The 20,168-nt window shown below is 40.1% G+C and overlaps 2 protein-coding genes and 1 pseudogene across 3 annotated transcripts in view; 2 read left to right on the forward strand and 1 right to left on the reverse strand.

The window, feature by feature from the left end:
* The window catches only part of FBXO40 (F-box protein 40), a 61,246-nt gene extending 43,193 nt beyond the window's left edge, over positions 1-18,053 (reverse strand). Inside the window, exons 1-2 of the mRNA XM_055316321.1 lie at positions 18,041-18,053; positions 6,919-6,960 (exon numbers count right to left, since the gene is read on the reverse strand). The gene's annotated coding sequence lies outside the window, so the exon portion shown is untranslated. The remainder of the gene's footprint in view (positions 1-6,918; positions 6,961-18,040) is intronic.
* LOC129503864 (protein FAM32A-like) lies at positions 8,531-10,321 on the forward strand (annotated as a pseudogene).
* Positions 18,054-18,265: 212 nt separating the features above from the next.
* POLQ (DNA polymerase theta) overlaps positions 18,266-20,168 on the forward strand; it is a 126,275-nt gene continuing 124,372 nt past the window's right edge. Inside the window, exons 1-2 of one of the 2 annotated variants that reach the window (XM_055316452.1) lie at positions 18,266-18,539; positions 19,214-19,393. In XM_055316452.1, the coding sequence (XP_055172427.1) occupies positions 18,362-18,539; positions 19,214-19,393 (358 nt within the window). In that variant the 5' untranslated portion in view covers positions 18,266-18,361. Of the gene's footprint in view, positions 18,540-19,213; positions 19,394-20,168 lie in introns of those variants that run through there. The other variant, XM_055316453.1, reaches the window with a different exon arrangement.

Consider the following 20,168-nt stretch of genomic DNA (forward strand, 5'->3'; position numbering starts at 1 on the left):
GACACAACCTTATCCCCTGAGTAGGTCCTGTTTTGGAAAATCTAATTGACTCATTTTTCTTCAACCCCAACATGGCTTTCTTCCTGCTCTTTTTCTTCTTGGGCTGAGCAGAGATCTAAGACTCCCCCCAAGTCTTGCTTGACAGGATCCTTGTTTAAGTATAGTAAATTCCTGGCAATTCCTCCAGGAATTGAGATTACCTAGAAAGTTGGTGAGGGGGGCAGTAATAGAAGGAAAAGGAAAATGAAAGTGTGAAAAGGGGCCAGAATGTACACATCTAGGCTCCATCGGGCAAGTTGCTTACTTCTCAGGGTAGTTGTGAGGTTAAAGTATGCAACTGATGAATCACTGAATTCTACTTCTGGAACTAATAATACAGTATATGTTAATTAAATTTAAATAAAAAACTTTTTTTTAAAAAAAGCAATTAATGTCACTAAATAATTAAACAAAATGATTAAAATAGTGGCTACCTCAAAGTAAGCACTCTATGCCCCATGAAGACAGTAGGTCTGGAAGGAGACTGATGAAATAATAAATAAAAGCTTTTATTTATTGATTGATTGGTTGCATCATTCTCCCTTGATGGATAAAAGCATCCTTCTTAAAGGTTTTCATAGTCATTCTTCCATCACCCCAAGAGGAAGAAAAAGGACAAATTAGACTGAAGAGAGTAGGACCCACATATCAAACTCCAGGAGATTCAAAGTTTAGGAATCCTTCTCAAATGCTCACAATTGATGTCTCTTCTCTGAGCAGTTAATATTTACCTCTCAGAGAACACAACATGGCACATTCAAAAAAAGGCTTCCTGAGACTAAACTTCTATTTTTCAAAGCCAATAACAAAACTGAAAAATTTCAGAGAAGAGGGACAGATGGTTTCAATTAAGATCTGAAAGAGGAGATTTTGTCTTTCCTTCATCATGATATTCCAGAACCCAGCAAAATGCTTGACATAGTTGTCACTCATCCATTCCACGAATATTTTGAGTGTCTGCTATGTGTCACACATAGTACAAAATGTTGGAAAAAACAGAGAAGATGGCCAAGTTGCTGTCCTCATGAAGCTTACATTCTGGTAAGGAAATCAATCTATACAAATGTAAACAAATAATACATTTTGTAAATGAAACGAGTTAGGGGTCTTAGGAAAAAGAAAGACAAGACATAGATTTAGGGACTGGAGAAGTCATTTTAGGCCCCCAGCTATTTTCATGATCTGTGCCCTAGTCTCTCCTTGCCCAAGCACACTTCTTGCTGAACTTCCTAGAAGGTGTTAGAATTGCAAAGAAATGCAAAAACTCCAGTAGTTGAATATTTAAGGGAGCAAGAGGAATGCAAAAATTATCGTGTCTCTACCAGGCTGGGAGATACAGCCTAACCATATCAGAGATAGTAAATTGATGGTAAAACTCTCAATGCTATTTCAAAAGTAAAGATAGAGCCCAAATGTCCACCAACTGATGAATGGATAAAGGGGTGGTACGTATATACAATGGAATATTATTCAGCCAACAAAAAATGAAAATTTGCCATTTGCAATGACATGGATGGAGCTAGAGTATATTATGTTAAGTGAAATAAGTCAGGCAGAGAAAGACAAATACTTATTTGATTTCACACATATGTGAAATTTAAGAAAAAAAAACCCATAAACATATGGGAGGGGGGAAGAAAAAGAGGAGGGAAACAAGACATAAGAGATTCTTCATGATAGAGAACAAACTGAGGGTTGATGGAGGGTGAGGAATGAGCTATATGGGTGATGGGTATTAAGAAGGGCACTTGTGATGAGCACTGGGTGCTGTATGTAAGTGATAAAACACTAAATTCTACTCCTGGAACCAATATTGCATGTATGTTAACTAAAAAAAAATTTTTAAAGGTAAAGATTGATTTAACACACATCCTTGAGTTGTTTCTTCAGGATTTAAATCCTTGCAGATCGAGAATTGATGCTGACCCTTGCTGTCCCATGTGACTTCAACCAACTAGGACATGGACTCTGGTCAACTTTTGCCCCAATTCTATACTGACCTCTCCTTTGCTAAGCCCTTCATGAATATGCATGCACCTTTGGCTTAAAACCTCCCCAATTCTAGACTTCAACAAGACAAAAAACTTTTGCACAGCAAAGGAAGTAGTCAACAAACCCAAAAGACAACCTACAAAATGAGAGAGGATTTTGCAAATGTCTTAACAGAAAAAGGGCTAGTATCTAAGATCTATAAAGAACTTATCAAACTCAACACCCAAAAACAAACAATTCAGTCAAGAAATGGGTAGAAGACATGAATAGACATTTCTCCAAAGAAGATATACAAATGACTAAGAGATGCATGAAAAAATGTTCAACATCACTCAGCATTAGGGAAATACAAACCAAAACCACAATGAGATACCACTTCACACTAATAAGAATGGTGAAAATTAACAAGTTATTAAACAAATGTTGGCGAGGATGTGGAGAAAGGGGAACCCTCTTACACTGCTGGTGGGAAGGCAAGCTGGTACAACCACTCTGGAAAACAGCATGGAGTTTCCTCAAAAAGCTAAAAATAGAGCTACGCTATGACGCAGCAATTACACTGGTGGGTATTTACCTAAAGGATGTAAACATAGTGATCCAAAGGAGCACCTGTATCCCAATGTTTACAGCAGCAATGTGCAATGCCCAACTAAGGAAAAAGCCCAGATGTCCATTGACAGATGAATGGATAAAGAAGATGTAACACACACACACACACACACACACACACACACACACACACACACACACAATGGAATATCATTCAGCCATCAAAAAATGAAATCTTAAAAAAAATGAAATCTTGCCATTTGCAACAATGTGGATGGAACTACAGGGTATTATGCTAAGCAAAATAAGTCTTCCTCTGATTAGAGGAAGACAAATATGATATGATTTCAGTTGTATGGAATTTAAGAAACAAAACAGAGGATCATAGGGGAAGGGAGGGAAAAATAAAATAAGACAAAATGAGAGAGGGAGACAATCATAAGAGACTCTTAATCATAGGAAACAAACTGAGGGCTGCTGGAGGGAAGGCAGGTGGGGAGGTGGGGTAACTGGGTGATGGGCATTAAGGAGACCACGTGATATAATGAGCACTGGATATTATATGATGAATCACTGAACTCTACCTCTAAAACTAATAATACACTATATATCAATTAACTGAATTTAAATGAAAAAAATAAATACTTTTATAAAGATGGGGGGAAAAAGAAGAATAAAAAACCTTCCCCAATTCTGTTATTCAGGGAGACACTGCTTTGGGCAATAGCCCCAGTGTTCTCTTTTACTTGTTGCAAGTAAAATCCTTCCTTTTCCTATTCTTTGGCTTTGTTGTGTCTTTTGGCTTGACATCACCAAGAAGCAAATCTAGTTTCAGGTAACAATTTCAGAGAGTTATAAGTGTTATGAAAGAAATAGAGCTGAGGAAGAAAAAGAGATTACTGAGCTAGTGGATGAAATTTAGAAAGGATGGTTAAGGAAGGCTCTGAGAAGGTAACTTTGAAAGGAGACAATTTGTTGAATAACTGTAGAGATTAACGTAGTCTTTTTCTTTTCTCTCATTTATGAAAAAGATGGATGGGCTTCCATCAATGAAAACTTTTAGGGACAACAAAATACTTTAAGAAAGCCTTAAATCACTGTTTAAAGATGACCCTGAATAACTGAATGACTCAAAATTTTCAAGTCCAAATAGTTTATTGAAAATTTGTCTTAAAGAACATAATATACTTTATGGGAAGAGGTAATTCCAAGATCCTACTGTGTCATCCAAGGTGCTGGAAATATCCTCTTTTTCCCAGGGAGGAAGGGTGAGAGGAGGGATTAAGAGACAGGAGGAATAGAGCAGGAAAGTATAATATACTTCTAATTGGAGCTCTGAAGGAGAGAGACAAGTATAGTTGGGCAGTATTTTAAATATAATATTTAAGAATTTTCCAGAATGGATTAATTCAATACTTAGATTCTGGAAGCTATGAAACCTCAAGAGAAGATAGGGGAAAAATCCTCATGTGGATGCATTATGAACATCAAAGAGCTTGTTGGCTATCACATGCTGTACATAACTGCAAAGAATGAAAAGATAAAGAATGAAAAGTCTAAATGGTGGGTTAAAATGGGTCCAGATTTTGTTTTGTTTTCTTTTGCTAGTTTTCCCATCGAGAGGAGGCAGTAAGAAACAGATAAGATTTTTTTTTTTTGTTTGACTTACGGGCTCCATTGTGTCTTGGCAGGTTCCTATTTATCCTCGATTTTCCCTGTTTCACATGCAGTCTCCTTTCCCAACTGCCAGACCTGCTGACTTGTAGTGACTTCAAACCCACCACTGAAGCAGAGGTAAAAGCAGCCTTCACCATATCCCACAATGAAGTCTAGTATCTGTAATAAATCTCTCATTCTTCATCATTCATACCATTCTGTCTTCTTGATCAAACTCTAATTGTTAGTCTGTGTTTTGGATGGCCATGGGACTAGATAAAATTTTGGAATTTTGTCACTATACCAGAAGATGTGAGTAGCTATTAGGGGTTAACAGTTGATTGCAATATCCAAGGGAGAAAACTATAGAGAGTTTTCATCATCTCTACTCATTGCACTTTACTCATTTATGCTATTTTTCTGGCCTTTGTAGGCATAGAAATGTTTAAATTTAAGCAAATTAATGTAAAATATAACAGGTCAGGGGCGCCTGGTTGGCTCAGTTGGTTAAGCGTCTGACTCTTGGTTTCGGCTCAGGTCCTGAGATGGAGCCCCAAGTCAGGCTCTTTGCTCAGTGTTGAGTCTACTTGAGATTCTCTCTCCCTCTGCCCTTCCTCCCCCTTCAAACAAACAAACAAACAAACAAACAAATCTTTAAAACAATGTAACAGCTTGGCAGACATGGTAAGATCAAAATGGCATGCACAGCTGAGCTAAGGGCTCCAGGGCTTTTGGATTTATCTTCAACCTCTTTCCCTTGCACCCTTACTCCATAAGCAATTTGCCTTCAATATAGATGTACTACACAGATGAATAATTTTCATCATTTCCACTGTTACCAAAAGTCACCAATATTTCTTGAATGGAGGATGCCAATAGTTGTACAACCCATTTCCTTCCTTTTGCTCCTTTACATTCCTTTCTTTTTTCTCCTCTCATAAGACCCAGGGCCATCTTTTAAAAACAAACTGAAATGTGTTTTTCTTCAATTCTACAGTGTTTTTTCAATGCCCAAAGAATAAAACTCCAACATCAGGGCTTGTAAGGCTGTGCATGATCAAGCCCTTTTCTACCTCTCACCATCATCTTTTGCCAACTTCTCCTACTACTCTCCAGCATGTTGGCCTTGCTTAAGTTTCTAGAATTCTTCAAGGTTCTGTTAAAACAAGAGCCTTTTCTCATGTTGGTCCTTTGCCTGGAATGTTCTTTTCTTTTTCAATTTCTTCTAATTAATTTATACTAATCTTTCAGGTTTCAGTTCAAATACTTCATCACAGGAGCCTTTCCTGATGGGTTTCTCTGTTATATGCACTCATATATATAACTCTAAACTTTCCTTATGCACAATGGAAAACAACTGCTTTGTTTATGTGTGTCTGTGTGTATATTCTTCTTTCCAAACACAAAACATATATTTTTTCTGAATGACTTATGTCTGTGGAGTGTGTCTATGTGTTTTTGTTTTCCCACAAAATTTTTATCATAGTTCCTATTAAATTTTGCAGGCCACTTTGTTCACTTTAATATCAAATATGAAAAATTTTGCTGTATTTTGAAGTTAATTGCTAATCAGTCTAGCTCCAACTTTCCACCCTCTAACTCCTCTAAGGCAAAGGAGATACACACCATCTGCACATACCATTTCCATCTCTACCCATTCCAGAACACCCAGAACACCCAGAGCAAACAGAATTAAGTATGAGAATTATTCCTCTTATTGAAAACAGGCAAATGCATTATCTTTTTCACCATGACATCATGTAACTGATATCATGAATTTAAAAATTGCACCTGTCCCAGGATAAAGTGCAAAGGTAGAAAGTGACATTTTCATTGCTGTCATAGAACGCCTTTAATCAGATATTAGTGAATCATCCATCCCAATGGATCAATGATAACCATGGGTTACAATGGATCATGGTGCAACCACCAATAACCGGTTTCCATGGACCATCAACATAAATCATGTTGGAATAACCATGAGACTACTTTGGATCATCATGAGTCAGATTGAGGATATCCCGGAATCACCATATGTACCACTGAGTGACAACTCTTATATAAGAATGCCTGAAAAGGTCAGGAAATAGGGGAGGATTGTCTCTTCCAACCTCAAATTTATTCTCCTCTCTTTCCTTCATATATACATAGTTAAAATCTCTGGACTGGAAGTAGATTCAGTCGCCTCCTTGAGGAGTGACTCTGAACAAGTCACGTCAGCTAATTAAGGCTCAAGTAAAACTACGATAATAACAGCCCCAGAGTAATCTATATTCATTCATTAAACAAATATTCATAGAGCACCTACTATTTGCTAAACACTATTCTAGGCAATGGGAGTACATCAATGAACAAAATACACAAAGACTTTGTCCTTTTGGAACTTACGTTTTAGAGCTAGAGTAGAAGAAAACAAACAAGGCAGGAGTTATAGCAGTGAAGTACTAAGCACAGAACCTCCCACAGAAAGTTCTCAAGAGTTATGTGTAAGCATTTTTAATCAAGGTTAGTGCCCCACCTCCAAAGATCTTTCTCAGATAACACCAGCTCTATTCTCTATTACTTAAGTTTGGATATTGCTTAGAGAAAACCTCAGGACTCTTAAGTACATGCAAGTTCAGCACCGCATCCCAAATGGTCTCACAAAACTATGCCCAGTGTTTGAATCTCAAAGGTACTTACTTGAGCAAGTTCCAGAACTTCTCTGAAATGTAGCTTCTTTTTCTTTAAATAGAAAAAAATATATATTACTAATAAACTCTGTAAGTATTCTCTCTTTTAATTATTTAAAAAATTTTTTCTATTCTTTTTTCTTGAAAACCTTCTTTATTGTTCTTTTCAAAGAACTGTTTTTTGATTGATCTCTGTTGTTTCTTTGTTTTTTGCTTTTTCAATTTCTCCTCATCTTTACCATCACTTCTTACTATTTCTTTGCATTTATTTTGCTATTCTTTCTCTAAAGCTTAAGTTGGTCACCTAGAATTAGATCCTTCTTTCTTTTCTATGATTTATGTTTAAGGCTAAATCTTTTTTAAAAAAATTTTTATTTATTTTATTATTTTTTATTATTATTTTTTATAAATTTATTTTTTATTGGTGTTCAATTTGCCAACATATAGAATAACACCGAGTGCTCATCCCATCAAGTATTTAAAGTGGATTCCTGAAACTTTATTTTTTCTCTACTTTTTTATTTATTTATTTATTTATTTATTTATTTATTTATTTATTTATTTTTATTGGAGTTCAATTTGCCAATATATAGCATAACACCCAGTGCTCATTCCACCAAGTACCCCCCTCAGTGCCCATTACCTAGTCACCCCAACCTCCCGCCCACTTCCCCTTCCACTACCCCTTGTTCTTTTCCCAGAGTTAGGTGTCTCTCATGTTTTGTCACCCTCACTGATATTTTCACTCATTTTCTCTCCTTTCTCTTTATTCCCTTTCACTAATTTTTATATTCCCCAAATGAATGATACCATATAATGTTTGTCCTTTTCCGATTGATTTATTTCACTCAGCATAATACCCTCCAGGTCCCTCCATGTCAAAGCAAATAGTGGGTATTTGTCGTTTCTAATGGCTGGCTAAATCTTTAATTTGGGTACCATTTTAGCCTCATTCCACATACTTTGCTTTCAGTATAGATCAACATTTTAAATATAAGTGTTTTGTATTTTCCATTGTGGCTTTTTCTTTAAGCCATGAAATTCCTTAGAAGTATGGTTTTACTTTCCAAAAAATGAGATTTTTGGAAGGGGAAAGAAAAAAAATTTTTCCCCTTTACTTCTTACTTTAGAACATCGCAGTCAGGGAATGAGGTCAGTGTGGTATGTTTTCTTCGGTATTTGTTGAGCTTCCATTCTGGCTTAGTTTATAGATAATGATCATAAATGTTACATTGTTATATGAATGTTTGAAGTCAAAGTGCACTGCTAGATATTACCCAAAGTATACAAAAATACTGATTTGAAGGGACACATGCACCCCAATGTCCATAGCATTATCAACAATAGCCAAATTATGGAAAAAGCCTAAATGTTCATTGACTAATGAATGGATAAAGAGGTTGTGATACACACACACACACACACACACACATACACACACACACACAAAATGGACTATTCCTCAGCCATAAAAAATAACAAAATCTTGCCATTTGCAATGATGTGGATGGAACTAGAATGTATTATGCTTAGTCAGAGAAAGACAAGTAACCATATGATTTCACTCATAAGTGGAATTTAAGAAACAAAACAAGTTTACCTACAGAAAAGCAAGCAGCATCATGGCGGCCTACTAGCAGGTTCAGAAGGGGCCCCTGAAACTAAAAGGCGTTGCAGAGCTCGGTGTGACCAAGCAGAAGAAGAAAAAGAAGGACAAAGACAAGGCGAAACTCCTGGAAGCGATGGGAACGAGCAAAAAGAACAAGGAGGAGAAGCGGCGCGGCCTGGACAAGTGAACCCCGGCCCAGGCGGCCTTCGAGAAGATGCAGGAGAAGCGGCAAATGGAAAGAATCCTGAAGAAAGCATCCAAAACCCACAAGCAGAGAGTGGAGGACTTCAACAGACACTTGGACACCTTACGGAGCACTATGACCTTCCCAAAGTCAGCTGGACGAAGTAGCCTCCCCACCCAGGGTATGCAGTGGCATTGAGGGGAATTGGAAGGCAAAGTTAAGGTTCTGTTTGGTGCCTTTGATATTTTCTAGAAACATTCTTTTACACACACCCTTGCGTTTTCTGCTGAGACAGATGCTTTCCAAAGCAGTGTGCCCTCTTGCTGGAACTTGATTAAACTGAGACTGTTCTTTTATTCCATTTCAGTTTGTTGGTAGCATAGAAGGTAAACTTTTTTAGTTTGGACTGGAAATTTTGTACAGGTTTATTTAGATATTAAGGTTATTTCTGTGTCACATACAGAAAAGTGTCTTTACCCCCAAGTTGCATCTCATTCCGACAGTCATCCAGCTAGCTGTCTTTACCCGGATGAAACGGACTCCAGAGGATAAGGAGCTAATGCCAGCACAGCCTGAGTTTACAGACCCCACAGGGCCTGCGAGAGCTGTCCTCCCAAGCACCCTTAGGTTGGGGCTTATTCTCTTTCTTCCAGAGCCTAGGGAAGCCACTTAAACCTTCATGGCCTTCAGAATGCCTCCTCAGCCACCTGGTGTGTGAGACAATGCAGCCTGGGAAGCAGAAGAATCGCCAAATGCAAGGATATAGTACATACCTTGTCCCTGTCTGAGCAGCCTGTGGCCGGCACTCAGTCTCTCCCCTTAGGGTCCCCATTCCAGACATGTCTAGGGGGTATCTCCATGGCAGACTTCATTAATCAAGCACAGCATCCCTTTGTAATGGACCCAGACACAGCCTGCCTCACTACCCTCAACCCTAGGCTCTAAGCAGTCCCCACATTTATTCAGAGTTGGCAGAGAACATGTAGCCTGCTTGGTGTTTCTGGCCTAAGGACACCTCAGGGGTGACAGGACCTGGGCAGAGCCCCAGCACCAAGAGTACAGTCAAAGGGGATGACAGAGGTCCTGGTGCTGGAGAGCCCTGATCTCTGAGGACCTGTGTTATACCCGCGTGATGAGGATCAAACCATATATACTACTGGGAGGAAGACTGTTGACCTAGGTAGTGGCAGAGTAGAAAAGTCAAAAGAGAAAAACCAAGTGTTGGGTTTGGGGCTGTCACGTATGAACAGAATAAAGCAAAAAAATAATTATTAAAAAAAAAAAAAGAAACAAAACAGATGAACCTGGGGGTGGGGGGAGAGGCAAACCATAAAACAGACTCTTACCTATAGAGAACAAACTGAGGATTGATGGAGGGAGGTTGGTAGGAGATGGGCTAAAGGGGTTATGGGTATTAAGGGAGGCACTTGTGATGAGCATTGGGTGCTGTATGTAAGTGATGAATCACTAAATTCTACTCCTTAAACTAGTATTATACATATGTTAACTAACTAGCATTTAAATGAAAACTTGAAACAAAGAAGTGTTTTTCTTATTGTTTGAATTACATATCATATATATTTAAGTGAAGCTTGTTCATTTTATATCCTGATGACCTTGTCTGTTTGATCTATCAGTTCCTTAGAGAGTTATAATAAAGTCTCTTAGTTTGTTGGTAGATATTTTTGTTTTTCCTTTTAATTCTGTCAATTTTGTTTTATATATTTTTACTCTTTGTTTAGAGGCTTATACATTGTAGAAATGATAAAAATAATTTGTCCGTAGAGTCCCTTTCTTTCTCTCCAAGTGTCTTAGTCCAACCCATAGACTTATATACCACAAGAGGAGCTTTCACTATTCTCTGCATGTCCCCCTCAACCCTCTCTCTATTTTCTCTCTAATTCATATGTGATCTGTGATCTTGCCTAAGATCACAACCAAGGTGTGGCAGAGAAAGGTGAGGAAGAGACATGGAGAGTGTAGTTGAAAGGAGTGAGATGTGCTCTGACCTGAGCCAGGCCAAGAGGAAAGGAGTAAGATGGAGGCACAAGGGAACAAACGACAATTACTGGCTGTGTTTTAAGTAGCATTTAGACAGAGAAAATGATGTATAATGTCAAAAAAAATTTTATTTATTTATTTTCAATTCCAGTATAATTAGCAAACATTAGTTTCAGGTGTACAATATAGTGATTCAACAATTCTATACATTATTCATGCTTATCATGATAAATGTACTCTTAATCCCCTTCATCTATTTTACTCATTCCCGCCCACCTCCTTTCTGGAAATACATATAAAAAATTGCTCCTATCCATTGCTTCTCAGTAGATTCCAAACCCTGTGCCAGTGTCTATAAGTGTTTGTCCTTATAGATCTCCACTGATATGTGAGCCAGGTACATGACTCCCACTTTGCTGATTGAAGTCATTGAGGCTCAGGGAGTTGAAGTAAGTTGAGATTAGCTCTGTCTACCTTGACATCACAGTAACAAATTTTAAAAATGGAAGGAGTGGGATGCCTGGGTGGCTCAGTGGTTGAGTGTCTGCCTTTGGCTCAGGGCGTGATCCTGGAGTCCCTGGATGGAGTCACACATCAGGCTCCCTGCATGGAGCCTGCTTCTCCCTCTGCCTGTGTCTCTGCCTCTCTCTCTCTCTCTCTCTCTGTGTGTGTCTCATTAATGAATAAATACAATCTTTAAAAAAAGTAAAAATGGAAGGAGTAAAACATAAGAATTAGATGATTAACTCAGAAAAAGTTTGTGGGGAGGTGAGAGGAGGGTTGGGAGATAACAAGTATTCAAACAACATTAACCATAAAAGAAAAGATGGACAAATCAGAAAACATAAACATATTGAGTGTGGTCTCAGCTACAGACTAGCTGTAGTCTCATGGGGAAGCCTTAGAGCACAGTTTCACAGCATTGGCAGAGCTCTGGACCTGGCAGGAAGCACGGTAGGGGTGTACAAGGCAGACTTGGATAGCTCTCATTTGCCCCAGGGGCAATTCCTCAGAGAAAGAGGCAGCTTTGAGCTATCTGGGTACCTGGGAATTGGGTATATTACCTAGTTAAAGTGATCTGGGTAGAGCAATGACAAAAAACACTATACATGTCTGTTTGTAAAAATACCACTAAAAAGAGTGTAGTGAGGCTTCTACTTCTGGGAAGATGAAGTAGATGTATTTTCCCTATTCTCTCTGCTAACTAAAATAAAATCTCTGAATATTACATACAAACAATCATAAGAAAACTCTCTAAGGTGGAGAGAAGGCAGATAAACTAAAGACCTGGATACCCCCAAAATTCACTGTCATAAATTTTGTTTTTCTGCCTTATATATCTGAAAGTGGACACTAGAAAAGCCAGCATCTCCAAAATCCAATGGACACAGATTTTTTAAAAAGCCCCCCCGCCCTCCCAAAAAGCCTATTCTCCTGTCGAAGGACCAGGAAAGGGGCAGCCAACCAAAACAGACTTTTTGACAACATGCACTCTACAAAGAAACTACAGCCTAGCTAGCAAAGGCTGAGTGAAAAGCCTAGATTGCCACTTTTTCCACACTGGAAAAATGTATTTCCTCCCCAGCTTCTTTACACTTGGGAGGCATCATAGAAAGCTGAGTGGAGACCAGGACTTCTATCCCTATAGGATGACAATAAGCACCTCTCCTCTCACATGGTGTCAGTTGAGACCCATGTGGGGAGCCTGGAATTCCAATCCTACCTAGTGTTAATGCAGTGTTCCTGCCTCTCCTTGCTGGGGTGGTATCAGATGAGGCTTGGCAGAGAGTGAAGACTTTCATGGCTTCTCAATAGTACCAATCCCTCCTCCACCCCACCCCCCAACAGGTGTCAGTGGGTGCCACATGGGAAGCAATAATGAGGTGTCCCTCCCCTTATCCAGGATGGAATTAACAGAGGCCTACTGAGGAACCTAATCTTCTACTCCCACTCTGTTTTAATGAGTCCCTTCCCTCCCTTCCCCCAGTGTCACGGGAGGCTGAGTGGAAAACCTGGACTTCCACCCCCACTGAACAGTAATAAGGTAGTATCCCTTCCACCCACCAGCTTGGTGTCAGAGGCAGCCTTCTAAAATACAAGATTTTTAAAAAAAATATTTTATTTATTTATTCATGAGAGACACACACACAGAGAGAGAGTGGCAGAGACAGAGACAGAGGGAGAAGCAGGCTCCATGCAGGGAGCCCGATGTGGGACTCGATCCCGGGACTGCGGAATCATGACCTGAGCCAAAGGCAGACAGACGCTCGACTGCTGAGCCACCCAGGTGTCTCTAAAATACAAGATTTAATAAGATTCAGAGTCTTATAACACAATGAACAAAATATCCAAGCTTTAAGTGAAAATCATGTCTTACTAAGAACCAAGGAGATCTCATACTGAGACAATTAACAAATGCCAACACTGAGATGACACAAGTGCAAATTATCTGACAAGAGTTTTAAATTTAAATTTTAAATTTACAAATTTTTACTCTTAAAAAATGAAAAACATGAAGTTTCAGGAAAGCAATAGGAAGACTAAAAAAAAAGCAATAAAGATATAAAGAAGAACTAAATGAAAAATTTAGAACCAAAAAATACAACCAAAAGAAAGAAAACTCAATGGATAGGCTCAACAGCAAAATGGGGGAGACAGAGGGAAGAATTGGTGAACTTGAACAATAAAAGCTATGCAATCCCAACAACAAAGAGAAAATAGCCTGGAAAAAATGAATAGAACCTTAAGGACCTGTGGGACAAAAAGAGATCTAACATTTGTGTCATCTGAGTCTCAGAAGCGGAGAGTTGGAGGGAGGGCTGAAAAGTATTTTTTTAAAAATGACAAACTTTCCAGCATTTGGCAAAAACCATAAATCTATGGGTTGAAAAAACTCATCAAAATTCAAATGGATCAAGCCCAAAGAAATTCATGCAAAGACATATCATAGTCAGTCTTCTGAAAACCAAAGACAGATTTGATCTTGAAAGCAGTCAGAGAGAATGACACATTATTGAAGGGGAATTAAAGACATTCACAGATGAAGGGAAACTAAGAGAATTTGTTACTGGAAGACCTACCCTAAAAGAATGGCTAATGGAAGTTCTTGAAACAAATAGAAAATGGAAAAAGAAGGACTCTTGGAAGATGAAGAAGTCAGAAAGAACACATAGATAAAAATATGGATAAACACGTTTCCTTCTCCTCTTGAGTTTTGTTTGATGGTTGAAGAAAAATTAAAATGCTCTTTTGCGTGGTTCTCAATGAATATAGAGAAAATATTTAGCATGATTACATTATAATTAGGGAAGGGTAAAGGGGCATAAAGGAGATGAAGCTTCTACAATTCACTCAAACTATCAATACCAGTTGACTTTGATAAATATATATTATATAATAATGTATTAAGAGATTATATAATGCACCTAATTATAATAATTATATATTATAAAATCTTTATAGATAATAAATGTATAATATTATAATACAATAAAGTAACTTCAAATGTAATTATTTAAGTTGAAAATAAAAGGATGAAAAAGATGAAATGCAAACATTAATCAAAAGAACGCTGGTATGCCTATCTTAATATTAGACAAAGTACAGAGCAAAACAAATTACCAAGGACAGAGAAGGACATTACATAAAGATATAAGGGTCAATTGTCTAAGAGGTAGTCATCCTAAATGTGTATGCACCAGAGAACAGAAATGTGAAGCAAAAACTGATAGAACTAAAAGGAAAAATAGACAAAACCACAATTATATTTGGAGACTTGAACATCTCTCCAGCAGTGATTGATAGAACTAAATAAGATGATTAATTCCCTCAAAAATTGCAGTAAAAATTTGGGGAAGGAATGCCTGAGAAGCCTTCAATCATCACCATCAGAATATGCCAAGTCGGTCATAAGAGACATGATCTCTGACTCTATGGAGCTTATCTCCAGTGGGGAAGACAGGTAATTACAGTCATGCTCAAGTGTAGTTAAGTGGAGTAATAAGAAAATTTAGGACCCTCTGTCTGTCTCTCTCTCTCTGTCTCTTTCAAGAATAAATAAATAAAATCTTAAAAAAAAAAGAAAATTCAGGGTCCTATTGGAGTCAGAAAAGGATTCTTTTTGAGGAATCATCATTTAAGCCAAGCTCTGGAGAGAAAGTATAAACTCTGCAAGTGAAGAAATGGGTAAAAGTGCTTTAGGGAGAGGGAACCCCATTCAGCTATCCAAGATTTGAGAAGACTTGCTCATCAAAAATAACAGTAATTCTTGGGACGCCTGGGTGGCTCAGCAGTTGAGCATCTGCCTTTGGCTCAGGGTGTGATCCCAGGGTTCCAGGATCAAGCCCCACATCGGGCTCCCTTCAGAGAGCCTGCTTCTCCCTCTGCCTGTGTCTCTGCCTCTCTCTGTGTGTCTCTCATGAATTAATAAATAAAATCTTTAAAATATTGCAACTTGTCTTTGTCTCAAACAGCTAGACTTCCCATTGATTCTAGGATTTTTCTATGTTAAATATACCTCAGAGGAAGATTAATGATATCTATCAATTATTGGATGCTTAATACATGCCAAGTGTGGTGCTAAGCACCTTCATATGTTACATAATTCTTACCAAAAGCTGTGATAGAGACATTTTTATGAATTCAACTTTAGAAAAGAAAAAACTGAGATTGAAAAAATTTTAATTTTGCCTAAGGTCAAGGTGCTAGAAAATGTTGGTTCTGGGGTTTAAACCTAAGGCTTCTATCTATAGTGCCTCTAGCTTGTCGAACTGGACTTCAGGGCAGTTTAGCTGCTGGCCTGCTGTGTTGGGCTGAGCTATATCATTTTCATATTGAATATGGGACATGTTATCTTCTGTTATAGACTGAATGTGTCCACTCCAAACTCATATGTTGAAATCCTAACCTTCAATGTGATGATATTTGGAGGTGGGGGTGTGGGCCTTTGGGAGGAAATTAGATCATGAGGATGGAACTGTCATGAATGGGATGAATGCCTTTAAAAAGGGGGGCCCAGAGCGTTTCTCTCTCCCTCCCTCTCTCTCTCTTACTTTCTGCTATGTGAGGATACAAGAAATTAGCACTCTGTCATCCAGAAGAGGCTCTCATCAGAACCCAAACATGCTGGTACTCTGGCCTTGGACTTCCAGTATCCAGAACTGTGGGAAAAAAATTTCTGTTATCTCTGTATTTTGTTATAGCAGCCTGAACTAAAACATCTACACCTCGACAATATGTCACTTGCCTTAGAAAATGGTCGAATCCAAGTCATATCCTTCAGAGATTTTCCATCATGTTCTGAGTCTGGCAGAAAATGAGAGACTCATGACACAAACCAAAAAAAAAAAAAAAAAACCCCACCCTTGCTTTGCCCTTGCAGATGAGGTGATACAGGAGAGGAATATCTGTGTGTCTTTGTCCTTTCCAGTTGCCATCGATATAATCCAGGATGTGCACACCATCAAAATATGCAGTGTAGATGTGATCTTTGTAAATTGGTCCCACTTTGGGAAAGAATGAGATGGAATCAGAAATATATTTATTTAACAATTCATGCTTAAAATATTGTATAATATATAATAAAAATTACACGTAAGTACACCTATGAATCATTTTAATAGTCATTTTATTAACCTAAGAACTACAGGTAAGTGTAAGGTCCCCTTTATCATAGAAGAAGTCTTTCCATAGAGGATTCTCAGTTTAATAAAAATAAATTTTACATTGTATTATGCACAGGTGTATACTACTTTCATAGTGATTCAATGTAAACAGAAAGGGAAGAGGGAAAAAATTAAAAAAAAAGAAAGAAAGGGAAGGGGAGAAAAGCAAATACAGTAAAAATGAGAGAGAATTAGGGAAAGAGGCCATGGGGAAATGCAAAAAGAAGACAGGAGCACAAATTCACCCCTGTGAGGCCTGCATCCTCTCCCCTACACCAGAGCAGTTGGTTGTAAGTCAATCTACACTCCTCTTTCCTGTTTGCTGCTGTCGATTTGGGAAAGATTTCATTTAAATAAGAAAAGGAGTAGGGTTGAGGGTATGAAAGAAAAAACAAAGTAGCAACTAGAGAAGTCCTGAGAATCTACATGGGTTGATTTAAAAACTGTACACTACAAGACTGAGATGGCAGGCCTGGAGTTCTTGCTTGGGTGTGACCTGACTCCCTGCCCCCATCTCTACCAAACCAATCAGGATATTGGTACGTCTCCCAGGTAACTGGCAGAAATATGTGCAAATATCTTTTTTCTGGAAGACTTTATTTATTTATTTTAAATAAACCCTTATTTTTAAGTAAACACAGTGGGGCTCAAACTCATGACTGGGAGATCAAGAGTCACATGTTCCACCAACTATGTCAGCCAGGCATCCCCTCTGGAAGATTTTAACTCAGACCTTGAAGAATTACAAATAAAAATAAAATCCCAAGGAACACAAGCTCAGACACAATTAAAAGATGGGAAATACTTCTGGCATAGTAGCATTAATTATCACAATATCTGTTACCATAACAAAATTGTAAAATATTTTGGAAAAGTAGCTTTCTTTTCTCTACTTTTCTGAGTTTTTTTTTTTTTTTAATTAGAAACAGATGTTGCATGTTTGAAATAAACTGTAAATTTGAAAATATTCTCTAGACTTCTTACTGGGATGACAGTAACTATTCCTTACATTTTATTCCTAATTATGTTCCTCATTTGATCATAGTTCACCTAATAAAAATAGTGTGAAGGATCCCTGGGTGGTGCAGCGGTTTGGCGCCTGCCTTTGGCCCAGGGCGCGATCCTGGAGACCCGGGATCGAATCCCACGTCGGGCTCCCAGTTCATACATACATACATATGTATGAGCTACCCGCCAACCACTGAGCTACCCGGGCGTCCCTATTCTTTCTCTTTGAGAGCAGGACCCATTTCACGCCATTTCCCTTCCATCTACCCAGATGGCTAGTACACAGAAGGTGCTCAATAAATGGTCGAAGAACGCAGGGAAACCGCATAAAAGAGGTCGAGGAAAAATGTTTCCTCCACGGAGCAGTGTCTCCATCTTGTGGAATTTTTAGAACATTGCCATTCGAAAACATTTTAAAAATGAAGACCCTCGGTTTTTCGCAGAATTGATTCCCAAACGCTATCTCCCAGACTTGTGCTGTGGGGATTTGCACCCATAATCTGTAATAATTTTTTTTTTAAATACCAATACGTTAAGAAGAGTCACATCCCTGAGCTACCTATTACGGGCAACGCATTGTATGAAGTCAGCAAATCTTGCTATTCAAACCAGAAATGGACAAAAAAGAAGGTGCTTAGGCCAGGCTGATGACAAGTTCGGGCCGTACCTAGAGAGCTGTCCGTCCCCCCGGCTCGGTCCGCGTCTCTGGTTCTAGGCGCATCCCGGCCCCTCTCTCGGGCCGACCTGCCAACGAGGCGACAGGCGGGAGGTCCGAGACGCCGGCGAGGGCCGCTCCTTCCCCACGACTCTATGGTTCTCAGGGGACTCTCAGCCCCGAGCGCTCTATGGTTTCGGCGCGGGCTGGGAGGCCGGAGTTTGAAAGCCGTGGCGGGAAGATGGCGGCCGCACCTGTCGCGGGGCCCGGTCGCTCCGGAGCGGGAGGACGCTGCGGCTGTCGCTTTCCCTGAATCGCCAAGAAGACTTCGCGATGAACCCTCCGCCCCGGAGTGGGAAGCGGCGGCGTTCAGCGTCAGGCTCGGACTCCGTGTCTGGGAGCGGCGGTGACGGCAGTGACAGCCTCCTGGCCCCCCGCGGACCGGTGCTCAGCCCACCCCCGGGCCTGGGACGCCGCTGCAGGGACCGCGGGGGGCTGGCCGCCGCTGCAGGTACTCCCGGGCCCTCCGGGGGCCGCGGGCCGCAGGGCTAGCGGTTACCGTACGGGGCTTGCGTGATTGCACAGCCCCCTGGGCGTCTACCCTCGTTCCCGGCTCGTGACTCTGGCCTGCTGGGGCCGGTCACTAAGTTAGGCCATGGACGTGCGTAGTGGGCGACAGCCCGGTGATGCTATTCAAGCGTCGTGTGGGTCTTTGGAGCTCTACGGAGACAACTTCCTAGTTGGCCAACTCTCATCACCTGTGTGTGTGTGTGTGGGGGGGGGCGCCTAATGGCGCCCGGTGCTCCTTGCAGATCCCTCCATTGGAAGTGCTTTATGTCACCATCTGCGTTATCTGGCCTCGGCCCCACACGGAGGTATTTCAGAATACAGTGGAAGACTGACCGCCGAAGTCCTATATTAGAATTAGGTTCAACTATTTTCTTTTTTAGTTTTTTTTTTTTTTTTAAGATTTTATTTATTCATGACAGACACACACACGCACACGCACACACGCTCAGAGGCAGAGACACAGGCAGAGGGAGAAGCAGGCTCCACGCAGGGAGCCCGACGTGGGACTCGATCCTGGGTCTCCAGGATCAAACCCCGGGCTGAAGGCGGCGCCAAACCGCTGGGCCACCCGGGCTGCCAGGTTCAACTATTAATTACCTTTTTCTTTCCTGAAAGGGGAATGCAGGCAGACGGTTGCTGACGATGGAACAGACCAGCTGCTGTTGGCCAACTGGGGACTGCCCCTAGCGGTGCTGGAGAAGTATCACAGTTACGGCGTAAAAAGGATGTTTGAGTGGCAGGCAGAGTGCCTTTTGCTTGGACAAGTGCTGGAAGGAAAGAATTTGGTCTATTCAGGTATTCAAGTTTGTGCAGATTAATTTCTGTGCTATTTTTAAAGGCATGAATACTAAAGGATACTCTGGAGGTAGTTAAGTAGTTTAAAAGGTAGTAGTAGTTAGGAGGTAGTTTTAAAAAGCAGATGAAACAGTACTTTATAACTAGAGAAAGTCTTAAAATCTGAAAAATAGAGTCTCATCGTATGCATGTTAAGATTATGCAAAATTCCATTATATTGGTGGGAGTGGGGAGCAAAAACGAAATTTATTATTTTATTTATTTATGAGAGACAGAGAGAGAGAGAGAGAGAGAGAGAGAGAGAGAGAGAGAGAAGCACAGGCAGGCAGGGGAGAAGCAGGCTCCATGCAGGGAGCCCGACATGGGACTTGATCCCAGGTCTCCGGGACTACGCCCTGGGCTGAAGGCGGGACTAAACCACTGCCCAAACACAATTTATTTATTTATTTTTTTAAATTTTTTTTATTTATTTACGATAGTCATACAGAGAGAGAGAGAGAGGCAGAGACACAGGCAGAGGGAGAAGCAGGCTCCATGCACCGGGAGCCCGACGTGGGACTCGATCCCGGGTCCCCAGGATCGCGCCCTGGGCCAAAGGCAGGCGCCAAACCGCTGTGCCACCCAGGGATCCCCCAAACACAATTTAAAGAGAGCTGTTCTGCTTGCCTTTCCTCTCAACAGACATGTCCCAGGGTGAGGTTGCAAGGGGGATAGAAATCTGCTCTTCTTCCAATTGATCTTAGTTGTGCTTTACAATATTTGAGCATTCTACGTT

Source organism: Nyctereutes procyonoides, unplaced genomic scaffold (genome assembly GCF_905146905.1).
Source record: "Nyctereutes procyonoides isolate TBG_1078 unplaced genomic scaffold, NYPRO_anot_genome, whole genome shotgun sequence".
Taxonomy (NCBI): domain Eukaryota; kingdom Metazoa; phylum Chordata; class Mammalia; order Carnivora; family Canidae; genus Nyctereutes; species Nyctereutes procyonoides.